General features: G+C 39.0%; 1 protein-coding gene across 5 annotated transcripts in view; it reads left to right on the forward strand.

The window, feature by feature from the left end:
• Positions 1-3,768: 3,768 nt before the first annotated feature.
• Positions 3,769-22,053, forward strand: part of PHF21A (PHD finger protein 21A) — a 100,421-nt gene continuing 82,136 nt past the window's right edge. The window contains exons 1-5 of one of the 5 annotated variants that reach the window (XM_042813941.1): positions 3,769-3,834; positions 9,526-9,566; positions 14,242-14,374; positions 18,579-18,611; positions 20,496-20,582. In XM_042813941.1, coding sequence (XP_042669875.1) covers positions 14,321-14,374; positions 18,579-18,611; positions 20,496-20,582 — 174 coding nt within the window. In that variant the 5' untranslated portion in view covers positions 3,769-3,834; positions 9,526-9,566; positions 14,242-14,320. Of the gene's footprint in view, positions 3,835-5,156; positions 6,306-9,525; positions 9,567-14,241; positions 14,375-18,578; positions 18,612-20,495; positions 20,583-22,053 lie in introns of those variants that run through there. The other 4 variants (XM_042813943.1, XM_042813944.1, XM_042813940.1 and 1 more) reach the window with 4 other exon arrangements.

A 22,053-nucleotide genomic window follows, 5' to 3' on the forward strand; every position in this document is an offset into this window, starting at 1 on the left:
CAGGAGGGTGAGGAATTGGTGTTGGAGGAGAGAGAAATCTGTGGATATTAAACCAGCTCTGAGCCTGTGTTGTGCATCTTTAGAGAATGGGGAAATGTGAGTGCAGGGAGGCGGGCAGGAATGGAACTGGCAGAGGGGATTTCTCCCCTCCACAGAGGTGTGCTGCAGGAGCCGCAGGGCAGCCCGGCAGGCGGTCCGGGTGCGCTCAGGGATCAAACGGCAGCAGCCATCGGTGGCTCACAAGCTGCAGGAAAGCAGCTGTGGTAAAGAGCAAGAGCGAGGACCAAGCCTCGCACAGTAAACAGCTAATTCCCTCTGTTTTGTTTGTTTATTTCCACCGTGGGCATTGTAGTTTCAGAAATCGGAACAGAAGCGCTGATGCTGGAATAGCCTGGGAGGGAAGCAGGGTGAAGGGGCAGCCCGGGGCCTGCAGGCAGCGGTGTGGGCCCAGCGGCCGTAGGCCCGGTGACAGCTGTGTCGGAGGCTGCAGGAAGGCAGTGCTTGTTCTGTGCCTGTGCTGCGCTGGGAGCGCGTACAGCCTGTGTGCTGAGCACCAGCAGCAGATCCGAGAACGCGCTAAGGGCCCTTCTCGTCACGCTGTCATCGTGGGATGGAGGGGGAGAGAAAGGAGCTTTCCGTATTCCCTTCAGCCTAGAGTCAGAAACAAGCACGTTTTGCCTGGTTCTGTTTACTGTCTTTTTATGTAGGCTTACAAGACGTGCTGCTCTTTGTTTTCTGAAAGGTGATGTCTTTAAGTGCTCGGTAATAATTTCTCAGTACGCTAAACCAGAAACTTACAAAAAGCTTAATACTGTTTATTTTCTTTCTTTAATATGTACACAGAGCATATCTCTTTTGCTGTGGGAGGATCTTAAGCTAGTTCTTTCCTTAGTGAGTCTCTGTGCTCCAGACATCAGGAATATCAGCATGATAACGTGCTATAATGAAAGAATGGCTGCTGAAATAAAATGAGCCTAAATTAAAAAGCACATCAAAATCAACTGCAGAATGAGACTGGGTTTTAGTAAATATTAGCTGGCTGTGCTTAAAACAGGTGTTGTGTTTATTCAGGAATAGGGAAAATAGAACTTTCTGATAACAGCAGGGGGTCCTTGCTGCCTTTCACAGAGCTCAGAGCGCCCAACAGAAGTCTGAGGCTTTTAGTGGAGAACTGTGTGAAAGTGAATTTGTGATATTCCTTCTAGAAAAAAAAACAACTCTTCTAGAAGGTGAGAAGCATTACCTTTTTCATCTTGATCTGTCTTCAGACTTTGAGAACAAGGAACAAACAGTTCCCTGTTAGCAGTCCCCTCAAACAGATATTTTTGTCATGTGAACATCTGTTCACTAACAAATCGTTTTCATATTGTCTCGGGATAATTATTCAGATGCCTGTGACATACTAGATCTAGAGCGATCTGTGGCTTAAGGTAAGAATTCATGTGTGGCTTCTTAGTTTGAGCTGTCTTGCTTCCTGTTAAAACACGAGTTCCACAAAAGAGAAAAAGAGCTTCTGTATTCAAGTACTTTACGGTGTCATTAAACATAGAATGCAAATGTACACTAGGAGCAAAACTTCAAGTTTATGCAGCTGTGCTATATGTATGTGAAATTGCTTCAGTATATGCACTAAAAATAAGCTAACAGTTACATTGAAGAGGTCAACTTCTCTTAGGAACTGTGGCAGACAGGATGTCTGGACGTATACTCGTTCCAGCATATTGATTTGAAAGTTGACCCACAGCAAAAACTTTACAGGTTGCATGCAAATATATCTAAAATGATTTGTTTTCTCAATGACCCTTTTACACAATGTTAGCAGAAAATAAACAACGAAGGAATTGTTCTTTTCAGTGCTCTAGTGATGATAGTGATGATGGCAAGATTCAAATACCTCTTTTCTGAGTCATCCTGTAGATCGTCTGGGCTCAAAGTGAAAAGAACAGGTTTGTGTCACTGGATCATCAAAGTGAACTTGCCAGCTGTACTTGTGACAAGCTGGAGAAAGTGAAAGATGACTTCTGATTGCAGCAGTTTAAAACAAAAGCAAAAGCAACAAGGTGTGGTTTCTTACTTGGTGTGCACAGGATAGGACTTGCATCTGCTGAAGGAAGGAAGAAGGTGGACTCATTTCTGCCCCTTGCCAGTCAGTGACGCGTTTTGCTTCCTGCAGTGTGACACCCTCCCTGCCATCAGAAAGGAGGGATTTTGCAGCTGGAGCAGTGTGAAGGAGGGAGGGCAGGGCAGATAGGTCAGTTGCATGGGGGAGTGTGCCAGCTGCAGCGTAAGTGAAATGAAAGGGGAGAAACTGAAGGACGGCCCATAAACTCTAAGTAGGACTGGGATTTACTTAGACTAACAGTATGCATCAAGAGGTTTAATCTTTCTTCATGCATCCTTGAAGAATCAGTCTTTTAGCAGGCTTCAGGGGCACACTGAGAGGAGCTTTACTGAAAGTACAGTATCTGATTTTGAAACCGTTCTATAAATATGGAAGTGTGAGAGATTATCTGTTGCTGTGAGGTACCCTGCCATATAATCGCTAATCACAATGCATCTGAATTTTGACTGTTTGCTTCTTATAGCTTATGTACCTAGCTTCTGTCTGATATTTGTGGTAGGGTAACATCAGTAGAAGCTTGTGTAGCTAATCTCCATCAATCTGCTGCTGAGAGTCTCCCTGTTGCTCCTTGTGATTCTCACCCTGTGATGCTTTAAACTCCAAATCCTTGTGATAGCAGAGCTCGTCTCTTTCTTACCCTGTAGATGTGTGCTAAACTTCTTTGTTGAGCACGTTTTCCCATTTCGGTTTGATGCTCCTTAATTTTAAAATGCCATGTATAATTGCCTGTTTCCTGTCGCACGCAAGTTGCCGTTTATCAAAATATGCTTAATACTGATTTATTCCCATAACTGATATCCCCTGTAAGTAGTTTTCGCTATACTTTGTAACCATGGAAATGGTGTACGGGCGGTATTTATAAGGTAGAAGAAAAACAGGGTGTCTAATGGGACCCCTGCTGTTCTGAAATCTCTTCGACGGCAACAAAAAAAGTCCAGGCTCTCGGGATTCTGTATAAATGCAATAAGTCTTCTGAAAAGCAGAGTGATTTTTTCTATAAAATATGTATTCACTTTAAATAAATTAATTCACACGTTCTTGTTGGATGGTCCTTTAAAAATTCATGTTCTTTTATCTCTGTTCTCTAAGTTTCGTAATCTTGAAACTTTGCTCTTCATCAGAATGCCAGCTCTAAGAAAATTTTAATTGATTTGCAGTCACAGTGCTGACACTGAAACTGAGAGTTAGTTGTTGCTTGCTGGTGCTTCTGGTTAATGCTTGTTTAATGTTTTAGCACTTTCACTGCTACTTCCCTAAAAGCTCTGCTGTTGGGCAGAGCCTTTTCCTCTCCAAACTGCTGAAATGTGTAGTGTGAGGGGGGAAGAGGGTAGAGGGAGGATTATTGCTTCTTCTTGACTTTTTTTGCTTTTTTTTTCTCTCCAATTTTATTCCTCATCATTATTATTCTGCTCTAACTTTTTTCACTTGTTTGGCATTTCCCCCTGGTGGCAGATGAAGCTAACAGCACTGCGTGCTGTGGAAATGGCAGACCGGAGTCCTTGAACGGCCCTTTTTCATGATTGAGCTGCTAGCTGTTTTTCTGATCATTTATTTATTTATTTGCTTATTTTTGATGCTGTTTTTTCCCCTGATGACCCCCCAGGAGACCAACAGGACTCAAGGAGCAGCTCGCCCAGGCAGGGGCTGCAAGCACCCCCAGCTGCCCCCTGAGAAGCTCTCAGCGCTGCCAGCGGTAGCCGAGATGCTGCCAGGTTTGTTTCCTGCCCGCAGCCCTGCAAGCGCTCCTCGGATCGGCTCCCGTTGTACTCTGGACCTCTCCCAAAACTCTTCTGCCTCACTAATGTGTAATTCCCGCAAGCCAGTTCTCTCCAAGATAAAAGTGGGTTGCTAGAAAAGGAAGAAGGCTGGCACTCAGTATGAAATTTTTCTGTCATGTTTCAGTGAATAAAACAGGAATTTGGAGATCCCTCTGTTCTTAATGGAATTGGAGAGAAAAATACTACAGTGAGAACTGAAGCAGAGTTTTCTTATTTTTTCTCCTCGCCTTGTCTTCAGTTGTTAAAGCAATTACTTGGATTTCCTTAGTGTTTAACCGGTATCAAACGCAGTTCTTCCGAGATAATAGTTTTCTCTCCTCTTTGTGATTCCTTCACCTATATCCTTTTCCCAAGTAGCCCTGAGTGGTGGGACTATAAAATGCAGTCAGAAACCTCTCCACCATGGGAATGAGAAATTTACAATGCACCTTGAGAAAATCAGATGATAGTGAACTGATTTTTCTGGACATATTATCTAAAAAACCAGGCAAACGAGATGACTCTGAATAAGGCCCCTCTGGAATTCTTTTTAAGCGTTGAAACAAAACTGGGCTGTGCGTTTTGCGTTTGGACGCTGGGCTTCTGTTGTGGATTTACCTACCATACACCTGAAGGGGAAAAAGGTGGATACTTGTAGATGTTTTGAAAGTTAAAAAAAAAAAAAAAAAAAAAAAAAAATTCAAGTTCTAAGACTGCAAAAAATATCAGTTATTTTAAGCGTGGCAACAGTTTAATTGATAAACTGTATTTAAAATGAGCAAAAATGCCCGATTCCAGGAACTTCGTGGGATGTCATAGAATGCAGTAGAAATGTCTAAAATCTGACCCTAAAGTCATCCTTAGGATTTGAATCGTAATTTTTGGAAAAATAAAATACAATTCCGTATCTGCTGGCTTCATCAATGAAAGCTTTGGTTTTGCACTGCTAATAACCAGAAATTTAGCCTTCATTACAAGTGGGGCTTCCTTTTGACGTGTGTGTGGATAAACGATGCCTGCTAAACACCAAAGAAGTTCACCAACGTAGAGGTTGGGGTAATGCAACTTTACTTGAGCAGGAATTCAGCCATGCTGCACTGAAGGTGGTTTTGTGTTCAGCTGAAAGCAGTGATTCACTGAGCAGAGGGAGGCTTCGTGTTCTTGGTAGTATTGCCGTGGGCACAAAAACAGGAATTGTAGTCATGATCACTTCTTGAACGTTAGGAAGGGTTATATGGGAAATACATGGGGCCCTTGGTAGCTGTTCAGGATGAACTTTTACCATGCTTACCTATAGTCATAGGTCAGGTGGACTTTCTGAAATTCTCTAGTTTCGTTTTGTATACTTTTTTTTTCTTAAAATCATGGATGCCTTATTTATCCTGTGGAAGGATGTACTACAGCTGGAAATTCAATGCTTTTGCTTTTGTTTTGTTTTTTAGATGGCAACATTTTACCTGTAAAGGGGGAGTGTAGGTGTAAGCAAAAACTGGGAGGCTGAGTGTTTTATTTTCAAGGTGGATTAAGTGGTTAATCCTCAAGGAATGAATTTATGCTAACTTTGTTCTCTTTCAAGTGGCTTTAGGATATGCATCTCTGATCTGAGAAATGCACCGGGAGTTTTCAAAGGAGAGGGTGTTGTGTATTCATGTGTGGGTTAAACGTTGCAAAGCCACGTAGCTTATGGATCTCCTCCAGCTGATGGTTTTCTAAACTGTTTTGGAGGAAGTGAGTCTATCTATCCCCCAACAAAATAGGCTTTTAGTGTCATAAACTCAAAGTTGTGCCAGTTCCATGGTATGGACAGGGAGCTCTGATTTAGGGCTGGAGCTTGTGGCCTCTGTGCCACCTGCCTGCCTGGCTGCTGAGGCAGGAGGTGTGTTTTTTTGTCATGGAAGTGGCAGCACCTGTGTAACTAATGGGATATTTGAAATGTGAACACTCAGTTAGTAAGTCATTTAAAATATCTCGTCTACTCCATCTGCGTTGGTTGGTCTGTCTTTTCCTTGAGGCTATAGAAATCCTATCCTATTAAGGAATATGAAGTTTTCCTGTTTTTAACTTGAAAATCACTGTGAAGTAACGTTTATGACTTGTTGTCCTAGTATATACTGATAGCATTCTCTCTATATGGGGCACCTTTCAAATAAAGGAAAAAAAAAATACAGTTGCTTGAAAGAGTTTGCATCTAAAGACAGAGGAGGGTCAGAGAAGATGAAACATCTTCTATGCAGTGTATTTTTTTGGGAGGGGTGGGGAGGATTTAAGCTTAATATTATGAAGAAATGCTCTGAATCGTGAGAGGATGTCACAATTTCCTTTGCACAGCAACCAGTCCTTTTTCATCAGAGTCCATCCTGTGCTCTGAACGAGTCAGAAGTCCTGTTGGCAAGGAAAAAGAAGTTAGAGGATTAAATATCAGTGTGGTACGTAGCTTTAATCAGGAACTTTATATATCCATGGTATAACAGTGCCCTGTGCTAGCTTTCAGAGTTAGGGAAGGTACTAACTGGAAAGGGCTAAAAGTATTTGTTAATTTCTCACTTCTTTTTCCCAAATGAGTCTCTGGTTACAGTAGCATAAGCGTTATTGTATAACTTCAAGACCACAGTGTCTTACTGATGTGACCAAACATTTCAGTGTACAGATACTTAGCAGTTAGGTATTAAATCTGCCGGTGCTGTTTGCAAACACATTTAACCATCATGTGTAGTTCTTCTGAAATCCTCAGGGGCTACCAAGCCTTGAATGCAGGAGTTTTGTGCTTTAACTTCTCTCTGTATTCTCAGGTTTCAAACAGATTAAAGTTGATCTGCAGAATATGATTGTTTTGGTAATAGCAGTGTATTTTCTCTTACATGCGTTGTCTAGAAATGTTGAAAAGGTTAAAAGCCTTTATTTTAATCTTTTTATTACTTCAAGTGTGTGTATAGATGCGTATCAAAATTTGTTTGGCTACAAGTGAAGCATTTTCTGGAAATCATACTGGAGTGTAAAAATAGAGAGCCATCGTGTAGGAAAAGGAGTTAGGAAATTAATGCATCTCTCTTGTATTAGACTACAAACTCAGGATAATTCAGGTTGGAAGGGATCTTGGGGGTTACCTGGTTCTACCCTGTAGATCAGAGCAGGGCCAGGCTTGTAGGTATCTCAGATTGCTGAGGGTCATATGCAATCAAGTCTTGAAAATCTGGTTGACTTACTTAAAAATGTGACTTGCTACTTTTTATTAAGATATTTGGACCAGTTGGGTGCAGGTTTTTAATTAAAGTAACAGCTAAAAACCCCTCTTCTTTATTAATACGTGTGATTGCGAGTGGTTTAATTTTAATTCTCTAGTGTGTTTTGTAGTGAGTTAAGAGATGGTGCAAGCTTGTGTATGTCGTCTTGCTGAGAATGAGAAACAATCTAATTTGCTCAATAGAAGCAGATTCTATCTGGTACCTTTTCCATTAATGCTCTTCTGGGTTGGCTTCCAGTAGCTGCAGATAGACTTGTTGAGAACCGAGGCTATACAGATTTAGTTGGTCACAAACTGTTTTCTGGCAAGTTTTTGATTTGGGGTTTTGAATTGTCATGCTCCACTGATTCATTAGGGCTTTGTGAAGCACAGCTGAATTCTACTTTTGAAATAAGCCATTGGACTGACAGGTCCTTCATTTCAAAGCACTGACTGCTATTAAGAACGCGCAAGCTGCGCTGACACCTCTGGTATTGCTACTTAGGCTCTCTATTGCCAAGTGGAAGTCTGTTAGCTATGGAAGCTCTGTCCCCTGAGGGCTGGAATCTCTTTGTGCAATAGCCATCAGCTGTATTGAGTTAGAGCCTTCCTGAGCCGTGTGGCAAACTTAAGGATACATGAATGTATTTATTAAGAGGAAATTAAAGGTTGTGCTCAGTGCTTACTATTGCTAAAGAAAGTTGCGCCTTCAGGGTAGATAATGATGCCCTGTAGAGATCATCTGTCTTGACCATGGTTTCATCTCTACTTGCTGTCCCTTTTGACTAGACAAAAGTGGCATTATCACTACATCTGCTGCCTTAAAAATTACTAAATTAATTATCTGAGGATTGTTTGTATCAGACAGGCAAATGTGAGAAATTTGGGGGGGTTGTCTGATTAATTTGCCTTTTCTCTTGTTCTTCCTTTTAAGAAGAAAATAGTTTAACTAGCATGGATGATAGAGTTTTTCAATTTAGGACTTCTAGGAGTTCAGCTATCATGCAGAGAAAGAGATATTTATGTTATTGATGACCTAGGATCAAAACCAAAGAAGGTAACATTCTACCTCACAACTGAGAAGCAATTGTCTCTATGTGGGAGGTGATAGAAATTGAACCACTTAACAGGTTATTGTAAGGGCTAGCGCATAGGATGCTATAAAAATATGAAGAGCAATGGAAAGTGTGAGCCTGTTCAAGACGCTTGGAGTTAGCAGCAGGCATATCTGCTCTTCATTTCTCTGTCTCCCTGTTTAGGAAGACTCTCCTGTATCAGCATAAGTTTTTATACAGCTCCCATTAGTGCACTGCTTATGAGGAAACTCACTTTTGATTTGCTGCAGATGTTTACTGAGAAACCCATGCAAACTGAAAATTCAGAATGACATTATTCAACAGATACTTTATTCTTTAAGCTAAACTTCTCTGCTAAATGAAGCAGAGGTGCCAGGAAAAACTCGGTACTTGCACGAAAGCAGAATTAGAAGGTTTTGTATTTTCAGAGCATGGGCTGTGGCTGTTCCTTTTTGCGTGGCTGGGGCTTCAACCCAGCACTGTGGAGATGTGTGCGGATGGAAACCTTGCTGTAAAGGTCTTGCTGACTGTGGAGTCAGAGCTTAAAATAGACTGATATTCTAGTATTTTACTAGAAAACTGGAGTATTTTGGAAGGCTTTTTTTTTTTTAGCATCAGGCAAAGAAATTGAGCAAATGAGGTATCGTTTATATTTTAACTGTCTTTTTAAGACTCTGACTCAAGTTTTTATGATTCATATGAAGATGATTTAAGTAGTACCCAACCTTTCTGTGCTGCTAAGTGTTCTTCTCATCCACAGGCCGTGTATCGGGTAGTGCGTCCTCACAGCCTCTGCAGTTCATGACCCAGCACGTTAGCTTGAACTGCCGTTGATTTTGGTTTACACTCGTGCTCTGGGTGTTGAGCTCTGGTGGCTGTGCTGTCTCACCACCTGGTTTGCCCTGTTTGTGCTGCTGGAACCTCGAGCAGGAGGTGGGCACGTGCCTAACGTGGGTGACCTTATCGCAGTGAGCTGTGACAGCTGGCAGGGCTTGTGGCTCGGATCTTCCAGTGATGGAGAAGAGTTGTTTCCCTCAGGGGAGGCAAACAGACCTTGCACAGGACTAGGAAAGCTTGTACCTGTAATCTCTAATTTCCCTGATGATAGCGATCAGTCATATTCTAATCCTTATTAGAACCAGAGGTCTCCTAGGCTTTCCCCACTACGGAAAAGAAATTGTCTTTCCGAGAGTTATTTTATACTTATTTTCTGCATCAATAAAAACAAACAGAAAAACCCCAGAAGACCCCAAATTTTCCAAATCTTTGAATTTGCTTTTTCAGTTTCAGACTGAGGTTTACATGTTGGTCATATCTTTTTTTTTTTTTTTTTTTTTTCCTCTTTTGTAGGAGGGGGTAGAAGGCTGAAGGGAATAACTTCCTCAACACTGGTAAGTACTTCTTTCCTGAGCTGGGATGGTTTACCAAAGAATAGCTGATATGAAGAGCTGGCATCCATTCCTGGAAAAGTTTGATGCTTACTGAAACTGAAATCCTATCTGTTCTTATATTCAGAAATTAAATCTTAAAAAGTAAATGTTACTGATGGAAGTCTCAGTCCTATAAATAAATTCACTGCAGGGCTGAGATTTGGACCTGAGAGTCTCTAAGTACAATAGACATTTAACTTTAGCTATCCAAAAATATTTTTTTTTCCTGTGTAATATGAAAAATAAGATTATCTGAAGGGATTTTGAGTGGAGAAAGACTTTTGCTTAAAATCTTAAATTATTCAGCATCCCTCCATTTGCAGATCAGTAATTAATAGCATTTGTGTGTGTTTTTTATATTTTTACTTGTGCACATGTGTATATATAAGTCACATAAACTGTGTCTTCGTTGTACTTTCCAAAGTAGCCAAAGTTTAAGTATCTTGATATTTTAAGGAATTGCAGTGGATTGTATTTTTTTTTAATTGAGATAATAATAGAGAATTGCTGGTACGCTTTACATGACTCAGATTCATTCAGTTTCTGAATGTTTTTGTATAAACATGCAACCTCCAGTCTGCTTTAACTGAGGTGAATTGTGGCACTTTATCTGTATGAAATTGAGGCGATCACATCAGAAATACAGGATTATTTATGACAAATGCATGCCAGCAAGAAACTGACTGGAGGACTGCTGTCTCCAAAGTTGAAATTAATCCAAGGAGCGTCAAATTTATGTCTTGCTGTCAGTGTTCTTCCTGGTTGTGACTTGAAAGTATGTCTGGACGTGTAAGAGGTGCAAGTGCTCCTCAGTCCTCTGTTTTTCCCTCTGGAAGTCCCTGTTTCTAGCACTAGCAAAGCATTTGCATGTTTTAGGAATGAATGGGATGAAGGCTGTTTGCAGACCAACCAGTCCATGCAATTTCGATCACCGACAAGAATTTTAATTAAAGTAATAATTTTGCCATTAGAAGAGTAAAGTGGAAAATGGAACACGTTTTATGATTAATCCAGGGATAGTTTTATACTTTCTGAAAGGTGATTGTAGGTAGTTCATAATGCCACTGGTCATGAGCTATTACATCTCCCCTGGAAGCTGAGTCTGAAGGAATAAAAGCTCAAGGATACTGAGGATTTTTGCACTTAGAAATGTGTGATCACTTGTCTAGGTAGTTCTGCACCTACTTTTGGAAGAAATACAGGTAGTAGTTGGCCAGGTGCCCTCTAGATGTTATTCTACATAAAACAGAAAAAAAGTAATAGAGGATTTGTCAGGTATAAAGAACGATCACTTTTTTTTTTCTTTAATTGACACTGACGAAGTGTTTAGGTGCTTCAGGGGCATTTCAGCCAGGGGTAACTTGGTTGTTAGAGGAAGGCTACAAGTGTGTGTTCTAAGTGCTTTATACAACCACATACACTTCATTTTTATGAATTGGCAACTTGACCAGATTTTAAAAGTGATCATCTTATATCTTATTTAAAGTGTTCTCCACACTCCCTCCCACCTGTAATGGTTTGGATGCTCAGGATGCTTTAGAACCTCCTAATAAATTCTTTATTACCCTTTGCCTTTTTCCTCGTATTTAAAGTGATGATGATGTGTGCCTCAGCTTGGATGCCATGCCAAATATGTGGTATCTTATCTGTGATTTAACACAGTTCCAGTAACTGCCAATCCTGGGCCTTTTTTACAAAAGAGGACAGTGGTGCTGCTGGTGACGTCTGCAGCAGCTGGCAGAGAAGGTGATGGCACAAGACCATTCCTTACTGTGCAGCCTTTGCTGATGGAGCACTGTTAGTTTCTCCTCCTTCCATATGGAGCACCTGGTTTTTGAAGAGAGAAGGTTGTTCCCTATGCTTAATATGGCCTTCTGTGCAACCTTGCCTGCAGAAGGTAACTGGAAGTAAATGATACTGCAAAAAGAGTTGCTCTGAGGCTGTCGTGAGAGCACTGGAGGAGAGGAGTCATAGAATGGTTTGTGTTGGAAGGGATATTTGAGATCATGTAGTTCCAACCCCCTGCTATGGGCAAGGACACCTCCCACTGGACCAGGTTGCTCAGAGCCCCATCCAACCTGGCCTTGAACGCCTCCAGGGAGGGAACATCCACAACTTCTCTGGGAAGTAGACAGAGAGCCAACAGTTTTTTTTTAAAAAAAACAACACCAAAAACTTGAATTAGGAAAAAAAAGTCATGCATCTATTTTTTTCTCTTGCCTTTTTTTAGATACTTCAATCATATTTATTGGAGTTCCGCAGATATTTTTTTGTAGCATGACAAGTATTTCCAGTTTATATACACTTAAAAAATTTTGTGGCTAAGGAATCTTAAAATCTGTTAACTTTCAACATGAAAATAAAAGAAAAATCTGAAATTGTAACAAAAAAAATTGGGATGGAGCTAGTCAGCAATGGATGTTTTACTGGCATTGCTTTGGTTTTTGATCGTCCCTCAGTACTGCAGTGAATTACACCTTTTCCTGGCTTCAGCTGTGTAAACATGGATAGGCTGAACAGCCTCCTGCTTCTGCAAAGCACTGCTGCTTTTTGCTCAAACTTAAAAAATTAGTTGTGAGAAATCTTTCCAGCTGATGAAGGTGTCTTTGAAATGAAGTTTCATTATTTTTTATGAATCAGTGGTAGTTGCTCAGGCTTTGTGTGTTGTGGAGGAAGTACTGTGTAGTACTGGGCTATACAAGTGTGTGCTAAAATAATGTACAATTCTGATGTTCTCTGAGATGGCTTTTTCCTGTTTTGCATTTTGCTTTAAAGTTAGCATGTAGCTGTAGAATGATACTCTCTGTTTATTGTGAGTGCTGTCTCGTGCATGGCAGACACACTGAGAGAGACTTTGTTCATGCCTGCCTGAATCTTTACCTCAAAATGGAATTTCCAGGGCTTATGAAATACTTTTTGCCTCAGCAGTGGGCTCCAGCTTTCATTAGTCTCTCTCCCACGTGGTTTTCTGAAGCATGGCTTCTTTTGAAACTGCAGTGATGGGGGCTTAATGCGTGCTGTAGTTCTTGCCTGTGACTGGAGGTACTAATCCAGGATTCTGTTTTCTCATTAAGGTCTGTGGTAATAGAACAGGGAACTATATGTAGTTTGCATGTATCCCTTGGTACAAATTACAATTTTATGGAGAGTGGTGCTGCAAAGGCAGCTGTTCTAGCTCTTCTGGGCCACATGTAGGAGAGACCCTTGCAGAAGGTCATTCCGAGTGTTGTCTAGAAAGTCTGATCAGGCCTTTGTTATTTAAATAAGTAAATTTCAGGTACCAGCAAATGGTGTGGAAAAAGAATGAGTTGGAATACCAGGCTTTTATAAAACCCTTGATAGTCTTCTCCCTTAATAATGCGGTGCTGTTTGCGAAGAGAAACAAGCCTGGCTTAAAAACCAACCAAACAGGAAAAATCCTCCAACTTTATTTTCAGGAACTCGAACTCTCCCGACACTTCAGTGTTCTGTGTGCATGGGCAACATCAAAAGAAAATTCTTAACTTAAAGAATTGCTGTCCCTTCATTGTCTAAGTGCCTAATCTAAGTTGTCAGTAGATTTTTGACAGTTTCAAGTCCCATTATGAAGATCTGAGCTGACAATACCTGTGTGTTAATTGTGAACAGTTCTCCAAAGATAAAAATGTAGAACTACTTTAACATTCCAACAGTTCTTTCATGTGTGATGTCTGGTTGGAAAGATTGCTATGTCATATTTTCTGATGCGTTCTATGCTTATGTGTATAACTAAATCTCAACGCAGGCATTTTTAGTCCAGTTTTTAGGCAAGTTTCATGGCATTTTGAAAGCATGTTGGATAAAGATAGGGATCTTGATCCTGCTTCAGAATCTGATACTTTAAACGTATTTCTGGACAAAAATCTCCTGTCCAGCTTTGAAGGCTTTTAGAACTACCGATTATAGCGTTCTTCCATTTCAGAGGTTGGGGGACTCATTCTTTTTTTGAAGTACAAATAAAGATGCTAAACTTTTATTTACTGGAATTCCGTCTAGAAACAGCAGAGGATTTAATACTTAATGTTTTTCAATATATTGTGTTTTATATCTTCTATTCCTTCAAAACAGAAGGTGACTAACTCAGGACAAACTTTAGGCACTGCCTTATTAATGTGTTATGTTGTTGTGTCAGATAGCATGCAGACCCTCCCATCTACGCAGCTCTAAAGTATGGTGGAAGTATGTTAATGCTGTACGTAGTTTAACAATTTATTGTCATTTGGGTTGCAAATTTATTGTCTTAAGAATATTTTCTTGTCTGTGCAGATCTTTTATTTACTTTTGAAACATTCTTAGCAGTTTTCTAATTTAATATGTAACTGCAGTGAAATATTGGAAGGAAATAGTTTCCTGCAAAATGAGATAAAGGACAAGGATGTCAACTTTTGGGGTATGTGAGAAGCGGTGCATTTGGCTAAACTACACTAAGGAAGGCAGCTCTTAGTTAAATTTCTTGTGTTTGGAAGATTCCACGTGTTTAGGGTAGGAAGCTGTAGTTTAATACAGTTCACAGCATTCCTGTTCTGTTGTTTTGTTTTTTTTTTTTCCCCGTTTTTCAAGCTAACTTCTGTCTTTTCCTACCTAAAGCAAAACTTCTTCTTTTTTATTTTTTTTATAGCACTGGTGAGGAGAGTAAACCAGGAACTAAAGGCACTGGAATCAGCAGACATATCTAGAGAAAGTGGAGAAGGTAGAGAATGGAGCTGCAGACTCTACAGGAGGCTCTGAAAGTGGAAATTCAGGTTCACCAGGTATTTTGTATTCTTTCTTGCTTTATATTTTTAAGCAATAGCAACATCAGTATCTGTGATAGCACTACAACTAATGGCATTAATAGGTAATGCCATTACAACTATAGGTTGTTATAGTGATATAGTAATATATCTGATATATACTAATATATTAATTACATAACTATTATGTAATAATATTGTAAGATAGTTTCTGTTTTTTGACCCCTCCACCCGTTGTTTTTGGCAAATGTAGAAAAAATCTACATATCAGGCTGTGGGTGGGGATTTTTTTTTTTTATATACTTTAGCAGTGATTTAAAAAAAAAAACATTCAAAAAACTGTGTTCAGTAACTTCTGTCTGGAAGAATTTTCTGATATTCTAAATCCAATTTCAATATTAAGTTGGGAATGGAAAATTATGGTGAAGGAACTTTTCAAGCAAATGTAAGAAGGCATGAGCATATTAAATAATTCAAAAATTACTGAAGCAGAACCTATAAACCCAGGGTAGCTGCCATCTAGTAACATTAGATTTAATGTTTTCTAAAGACAGTTCTCCAAGTATTTCTCAGGTATGTCTTTCAGACCTGTGAAACTCACAGTGTTACACAACGGATAAAATAAACTTATGGTTGTATGAATTTTGGAAAATATTTCCAAGTTACCTAGAACACTTGTTTGGACAAGTCATCAGATGACTTGTTCAGTAATTGTTGCAATGATGAGCATAGTGCAAGAAAACTTGAGTGGGTGGATGAGTTAGTTAAATGATGTTATGTCGGCTTTAATGAAGATAAAACTTTCAGCTGAGGAGAAGAGTGTTCAAAAAAAACAATAGGTTAATTTCCAGAACTAAAGGCAAGTGTTTTGCTCTCCTCAAACTCCAAGGCCTTTGCCTTCAGAACTTCAAACAGCCTTTTATGGAGGTAATAGAATTCAGAAATTACACATGGCATTGATTCAGGCATTAAAATAGTAAAGGCCAATAACTAACTTTTTCCAAATGTTGTCTGCTGTATGGTGAGCAGACTGGTAATCACACTTGTGTTTGTATAACAGCATTTACCTCTCGTGTGTTATCTTTATTTCTCTTTATTCCTAAACTAACAAAAAAACCCCACAGAATTTTAATAAGCTTTCACATCTGTTTGTAGTAACGACGAAGAAAAGGAATGAAGGTCAGAAAAAATTGAAGACTATTTTTTTTTCTTTTAATGACATAAAGGATATTTTGGTCTCACTTGCTTTTGCTTTGCCCAGCCATCATGAAAAGTGAGGTCTGCACTTAAATCAAATTTAATTAAGTTTTCTTTCAGTGGGTGAGACTGCAAGCCGTTATATCAGAAGATTGTTTACTTCTTACAGACTGTGTAGATTCCAGTTACTAAGGTTAAACAAGTCTAAGCATTTACAGTGGGAAATAACGCTTACAGCAACATGTTGGGTGCCTCATAAAGTCATCTTGAACTAGAGCTGCTCTGCTGCTCAAATGGCCATCAACAGAAACGTAAACTCTTTTGGCACAAACAAAAAAAAATCTCAAAATGAAAAGTTTTAATGTATTGTATACGTTTCAATTCTTCAGTTTAAAAATACAACATATCCTTTCTTTTGGCAGTACTGCAGATGTTCTGTAGAGTTGTCTCGCTTGTCGTCTTTTACTTACTTAATTTTTTTTCCAAGGACGCTTTAAAAGCTTGCGGAGAGAAACGCGGTCACATTTTGTCCTCCTCTTGTACATGGCGGACAGGTGTCTGTGATGGAGCTCAGCTCTTCACTGTGTGAACAAAGCCTCCCAGCTTTTTCTCCCTGATGCAGCATGTCACTTGTCATGACTGCTTACATAGCTGTAGAAAGTGATGCTCGGTATGACTGCATTTTTGTTTGTAGAATTGCTCCTTATTTCCTGCCTATTCCAGTTCACCTTCAGAACTCTGAAGCTTTGATGCTCCCTGTTTGACAGAGTGCATCTTAAAATACTGAATTAGGTGTTTAGTTCTTTAGGAGAAGGTACTTTTAGTTTCATTTTGATCTTTAAGGAAAGTCTGTCCAGGTCACTTGCTATGTCAGAGTACAACTTTTAATATTAAGACACCTTCATGACTAGCTGTGTTACTTGTCCTGAGAAGAGACCCATCAACTCTAAGTAGTTCATTCTGCTACTTTGTTGACTTAATTAAGATTATTTTGAAACAGTCTGCTCTTCATAGTTTTGATCACAAGAGGTGTTATAGGAGCTGTATTTCGCTATTCTCACAGAAGGGATGGGCTTTGTGGATGGGTCTTTGAGCTGATGAGTAGAAAGAAACCAAGCTATCCTTTCCCTTTTCATTTCTTAGCAAAAAGATTTGTGTGTTTTTAAAATACCTTCATTTTAACATACATTTTTCTTGTGACTGGGATAATGCAGTACTACATGTTCCTCAAATATGTTAGAACAGTTTACAGCCACTAAGTGTAATGTCTTGATTGAGACTGTACAGTAACTTTGTATGTGTAAAAACTAACAGATTTGTTTGTCAAGCTCTAACGTGGAACGCACTGAGGAAAACTGAGTTAAGCATGTAAGCACAAGGCTAGTGTAGCACCTCAACTTCCCATAACATTGAATGATGAAAAAATGGTACTGAGTGTAGATAAATGCCAAAGTGGTACACCTTGGAAGAGCCATCCGTCTTACATCACTGAATTAGCTATTAGCACTGAGCAGGCATTTCCTGCAATACAGAGTGCTTGAATGTTGTATGCAGTTCTAATCCCGTTGTTTGCAAGTGATGGAGAAGAACGAGAGAAGTACAGGGAATGGAGCTAAGAAGGAGCGAAGCAGTGGCATGGTTAGGGCATAGGGAGGCTCTCAATCTGAAATATGAAAGGTGTCAATAGATGTAGCATGAAAATGAGCAGACAAACAGCAAGAATGGCTTTCCATAATTTCAGTTACCTTCATGCATGCATTAACAGGAAGCATGTTCAAAAGAACGAGGTCCTTTTACGTAAGAATATTCTCATTTAACTTTGGAACATATTGTTACAGAATTTGGAGTGTTTTCTTTAATTCAAAAAGTCATGAGAGCAGATTAATGGAAAAAAAGTTTGTTACTAGCTGTTGAGCTTAAGATACCATCTTTCACTGAAGTCATCCAAGCTGTAAATTTCTGAGAGATGGGAGATAACACTATGATTGTGCAGTTCTCCAACTGACGGCCATGTTTGCTGTTGGCTAGGAAAAGATATTAGGGCAGAAAGACCAGTGGTCTAACCCAGATTTGTGTGTTACGCTTTTTGTGATTAGTATCACATCCAGGGTGTGAAATGGAATACACTTCAAAAAAATTCATTGGCCAAATCTGAGTTGTCTGAGTAATATTAATGCAGGTGGGAATAAACATTTTTCTTGTTTGCTTTCTCTTCCTCACTTCTTTTCCTGGTGCTGGAGCACTACATATTTTCACGTTCTAGGAACAATGTAATGTGATAAAACGTAGCTGTAACTAAGGAAGAGATTTGGGTTGGGAGCAGTGGTGAGGGTGGTTTGTTGCCTGTTCATTTGGGGCTCTAGATGTCTTCAGTGACAGCCTGATAACTTCCCTGCTTATCAACAGACAACATCCTCCTGCAGCTGCTTGAAGGAAGCGAAGGAGAAAGAATAGTGAATGGTAACCATCTATCCACTTTCCCTTGAATGCAGAGGGCATCTTTTCTGCAGTGATATCAATCTCTCTGACTGAGAGAGAAAAGTGGCAAAGATACTTCTGAACATGGATCTTCCATGTGGTACCAGCCAAGCCAACACACAGGGAGTCCTTTGGTGTTTGAAATGTTCTATGTCTGAGTACACAAACAGCTTTTGTGTTTGCAGTGATTCTCTGTGATTTGTGTTTCTTGTGAATGCGAGCAAAGGCGGCTGCAGTTCTAGAGAAGTCCTGGCTGTAAGATCAGTTTCTTCAGCTGGCTTAAATTGTCCTACAAAGGTATCACTTATTCAAGAACAGTTTTGGAGGAGAAGTGGTGACTTAATGTGATAATTTTACTGTGTTAACAAGAATAGGTTTAGAAATCATTAATTTTGGATTCCTTATGGACTAGGTCTAGCAATTGCAAACTATGAAATGTGTATTTTGGTGTGTTTCTTATAAAGATTCTCCAAAAATGTTGGTTTTGCACTGCTCAATGGGATCCTTCATAAGTCTTTATTTTATCATTGCATCTCTTTCTTTCTAGAAACTGGTTGCCCAAATGAAGCAAGATCCACAGGTAACTATCTATTTTGTATTGTTTTATGTATCTCTAAGAAGAGAGAGAATAACTGCACCAAGTTTGAGAATTTCAGATATTTCATCATGTTCTTCCATGTTAGCACAATTTTTAGAAGAAAACAATTAAGAACAAATCTTTAAAGAAATGACTGCATTGTTCTTTTAAGATACACGCCAACAAAGAAAAATCCACCAACTCTTTTTGGAGCCTTTTGCTTCTTTCTTAGTATTTTAAATCACGGGACCCTTGCAGGCAATAATGCAACTCAAGTATTACGTCTCTGGTTCTTCTGGAAATGTCTCTTCGCCAAATCTGCAATTTCTAGATGTAGTGTTTTTCTTGTCTGAATTATTATACAAGCCAAAAGAGGATCCTCCTTCCAAGAAACTTTGTCTGAATGAAGAACATTGCTTAAGACTTCATTCAGTTCGCCTGTCTTAATTATCCGGCTTCGGCACTGTAATATTTGAAGTGTGGCCACTTGGTCTTGCGGTGTTTCAGAGCTACCAAAGCCTGGGTAATTAGGATCCTTGTGTAGACGGCAAAAACTTCTTCTTTCCCAGTGGCTATGTAAAGAGACTCGGTTTATCCTGCAATTGAGCACTCATGTTTGCTAAATGGGGAGTTACTTCAGGCTTGCTAGTAAGAGCATCCATCCCCATAGTAAAATTGTATTGGAAAATCTACTTGCTAAAAGTTTGCTGCTCCTCCTTTCTAGACAAGTCTGCTGGTGATTACAGCATAGTTGGCTTTCTGCTCATGTCTAGTGAGAGAGATGTCAGGGCAGCAAACAGCCGTGCAAAGTTCATGGAATCATTAAGAGCAAATTTGGTCACTGTTTCAGAATTCTTAATAATATTCTGGGATAAAAATGTATGAAGTAGAATCTAGGGAAAAGGGAGAATGATTAGTCAATATCTTGTTTCACTGAGGCTGTGTTTATATTAGATAAAGCTATCTACAAATAACTGAGTTGGGATTTTAATGCATTTCAGAATTGTAGATGGATATAAGAACAGAGAAGTTTTCTTGAGCGTGAAGTTTCTGTAACAATATTAGTCTTAGGTTTTAGTGTTGTGTTGTACAGCAAACCTGCATAATCCAGCGTAAAGAGTATACAACATAAACTAGGGAAAAGAAAATGAAATTGCAGGGAGGTTTGCTTCCTTGTCACACTTCTTCAGAGCTTCACAGTCTTTAAACTGAGTGCATTATTGTTTGGGTTCTTTTAAATTATTTTTAGTAGAAAAGAAACAGTCCTGGTAAAAATTGTTTTCTTACTGCGTCTTTATAGTGGTGTTTATTGCTTTCAAATCTTAAAGTGCTATTGTAAGCCAACTGCTGATATGAATGATGTGCTAAGGCAGATGTAATTCTCTTAAATATAGTCTAAGGCACACAAACATTTGGAAATGAATACTTAGGTATGTTGGCCTTCATTTGGCGTGTGTGGCAGTTAAGATTTAATAGATACGGTTACTGGTGTTCAACGTAATCAATTGTATGTCTTTGCATAAATAGCACAGATGAGCGCATGCTTTAGGTGAAGTACCATTGCATGCAATATGATACTGTCATATTATATATTGACAAACGTTTCTTGTTTAATTTGTAAACTTGATGGAATGTGAAAATGTGCTTTACATTGTGGTGAGCACTAATGGATGTTTTAATGAAATCTGAGTTCCGGACTCTCGTTGAGTGCTACAAAAGTCCTCTGATGGTTTTTTTGCACTCAGTAACTTAAGCAAGGCTTTGTTGAGCCTCTTGATTTTAATTGGCTGTACATCCAGAGGTGCTGCATTTATAGTATAATATGAAAAAAAAAAAAAGCCTTCCTGCTACTACTCTATGTTAACAAATGGAATATCTTTCTCACAGATATTTTTTCTTTCTAATCAGAATGCTGATTTGAAGAAACAGCTTCATGAACTTCAAGCCAAAATCACAGCTCTGAGTGAGAAACAGGTAGGGAGATGTACTTTTAACACCTTTTTCTAAAGATGCATCTTCTCCCAGCTTCTGAGATAACTGCTAAAGTTATTGAAGTACAAAAAGTAAGTGTGGGCAAACAGGTGCTTTGGATTGTGTTTGATTCCTCTCAGTGAAAGACAAGATGAATATTACAAGTCCATTGAGAAAGCAATTAGTTTAATCGATGGAAGCTATGAATTTTTTAGCATTGAAACTAATGTTTTTTTATTAAGGAAGATGGAAAAATGAAATAATTTTGTCATTTATTATATAGTTATTTTAAAACTTTAACAAAACCAAAACATCCTGCTTCAGGCAAATCTTTAGATTCTGTTTTCATTGGACTAGTCTATGCACTTATAAATGAGTATTCTGGAGTATTTCCTTGTGTCGAGACCAAGTAAATGTGTGTCAGTTATAGATACCTAATAGACAAATTGGAGCTGTGTTGCTTGCTTTTATCATGATAAATTGCACCACAATTGTCTTATATTTGACATTTATTAGTTCTCTACAGGTTTTATGTATTAGTAATAATTACAACTATGCTCTATAACAACACTTTAGAACTGGAAGATGCATCTTGTGGGTAACTAGAAGAAAAGTGAATAACACTGAGACATCTGGAAATTTGTTCTCATTTGTGTTATAACAACAGAAAAGCATTCAGATACAGAAATCCCCCCACAATTAAACTGACTTAGCAGTCCCTGACTCTTATTGCTATTGTGTGAGTAACTGAACTGAATTAGGTTGGCTGCTGGGGTCAACAGCTTACACCTTTTGAAGATGGGAGGCATTTTAAAATGTGCACATAGGAAAAAAAAAAAAACCAAACATTTAGTTATGTGTCAGTGTCCCACCTAGATACCTATGTGCATCTGTTGTTATCTGTTCTGCTTGAAGAATCGCTGTTTTTTAGTCTGCAATAACTGCCTTTCCTAAGGAAAGAAGTAGATAATGATAAACATTTCTCTAGAAACTTTGTTTACTAAAAAATTATAGCATGTTTTGGTACTGGAACAATAAGTCTAGTAAAGAACATGTAAGGATAATAAAGAAAATGATTTTTTAATGAGAATTCTAATTCAACAAAAACTGAGGTTTTTGCTGTTGTGATGGCATGCCTCTCTTGAAGATGATTTATTCTCTAAAACCAGCATGAGCCTCTGCATACAGCTGTGTCTCACAGCAAGCAGCTTCAGAATTCTCTAGGAAGCTCTGGGGGCCCATGGTAATTTCAAAATTAGCTTGCCTTGATGCCACGAAGCAACTTAAATTGACTACCAGTTCACATGATCAGCAGTGAGATAGTGGAAGATAAGATGCATGTCCTATTGGAACTTTTAAACTTCCATTATAAAATACACATTAGTATATTCAATGCTTTAAATTATTTACCTTTAAGACCACAGCTATATATAGCTTCATACAAAGCTGAAAGTTACAGCTCAAAGTGCTGAAG

The sequence above is a fragment of the Centrocercus urophasianus genome, unplaced genomic scaffold (genome assembly GCF_019232065.1).
Source record: "Centrocercus urophasianus isolate 14NV4802_14NV808 unplaced genomic scaffold, USGS_Curo_1.0 seq_14, whole genome shotgun sequence".
NCBI lineage: Eukaryota > Metazoa > Chordata > Aves > Galliformes > Phasianidae > Centrocercus > Centrocercus urophasianus.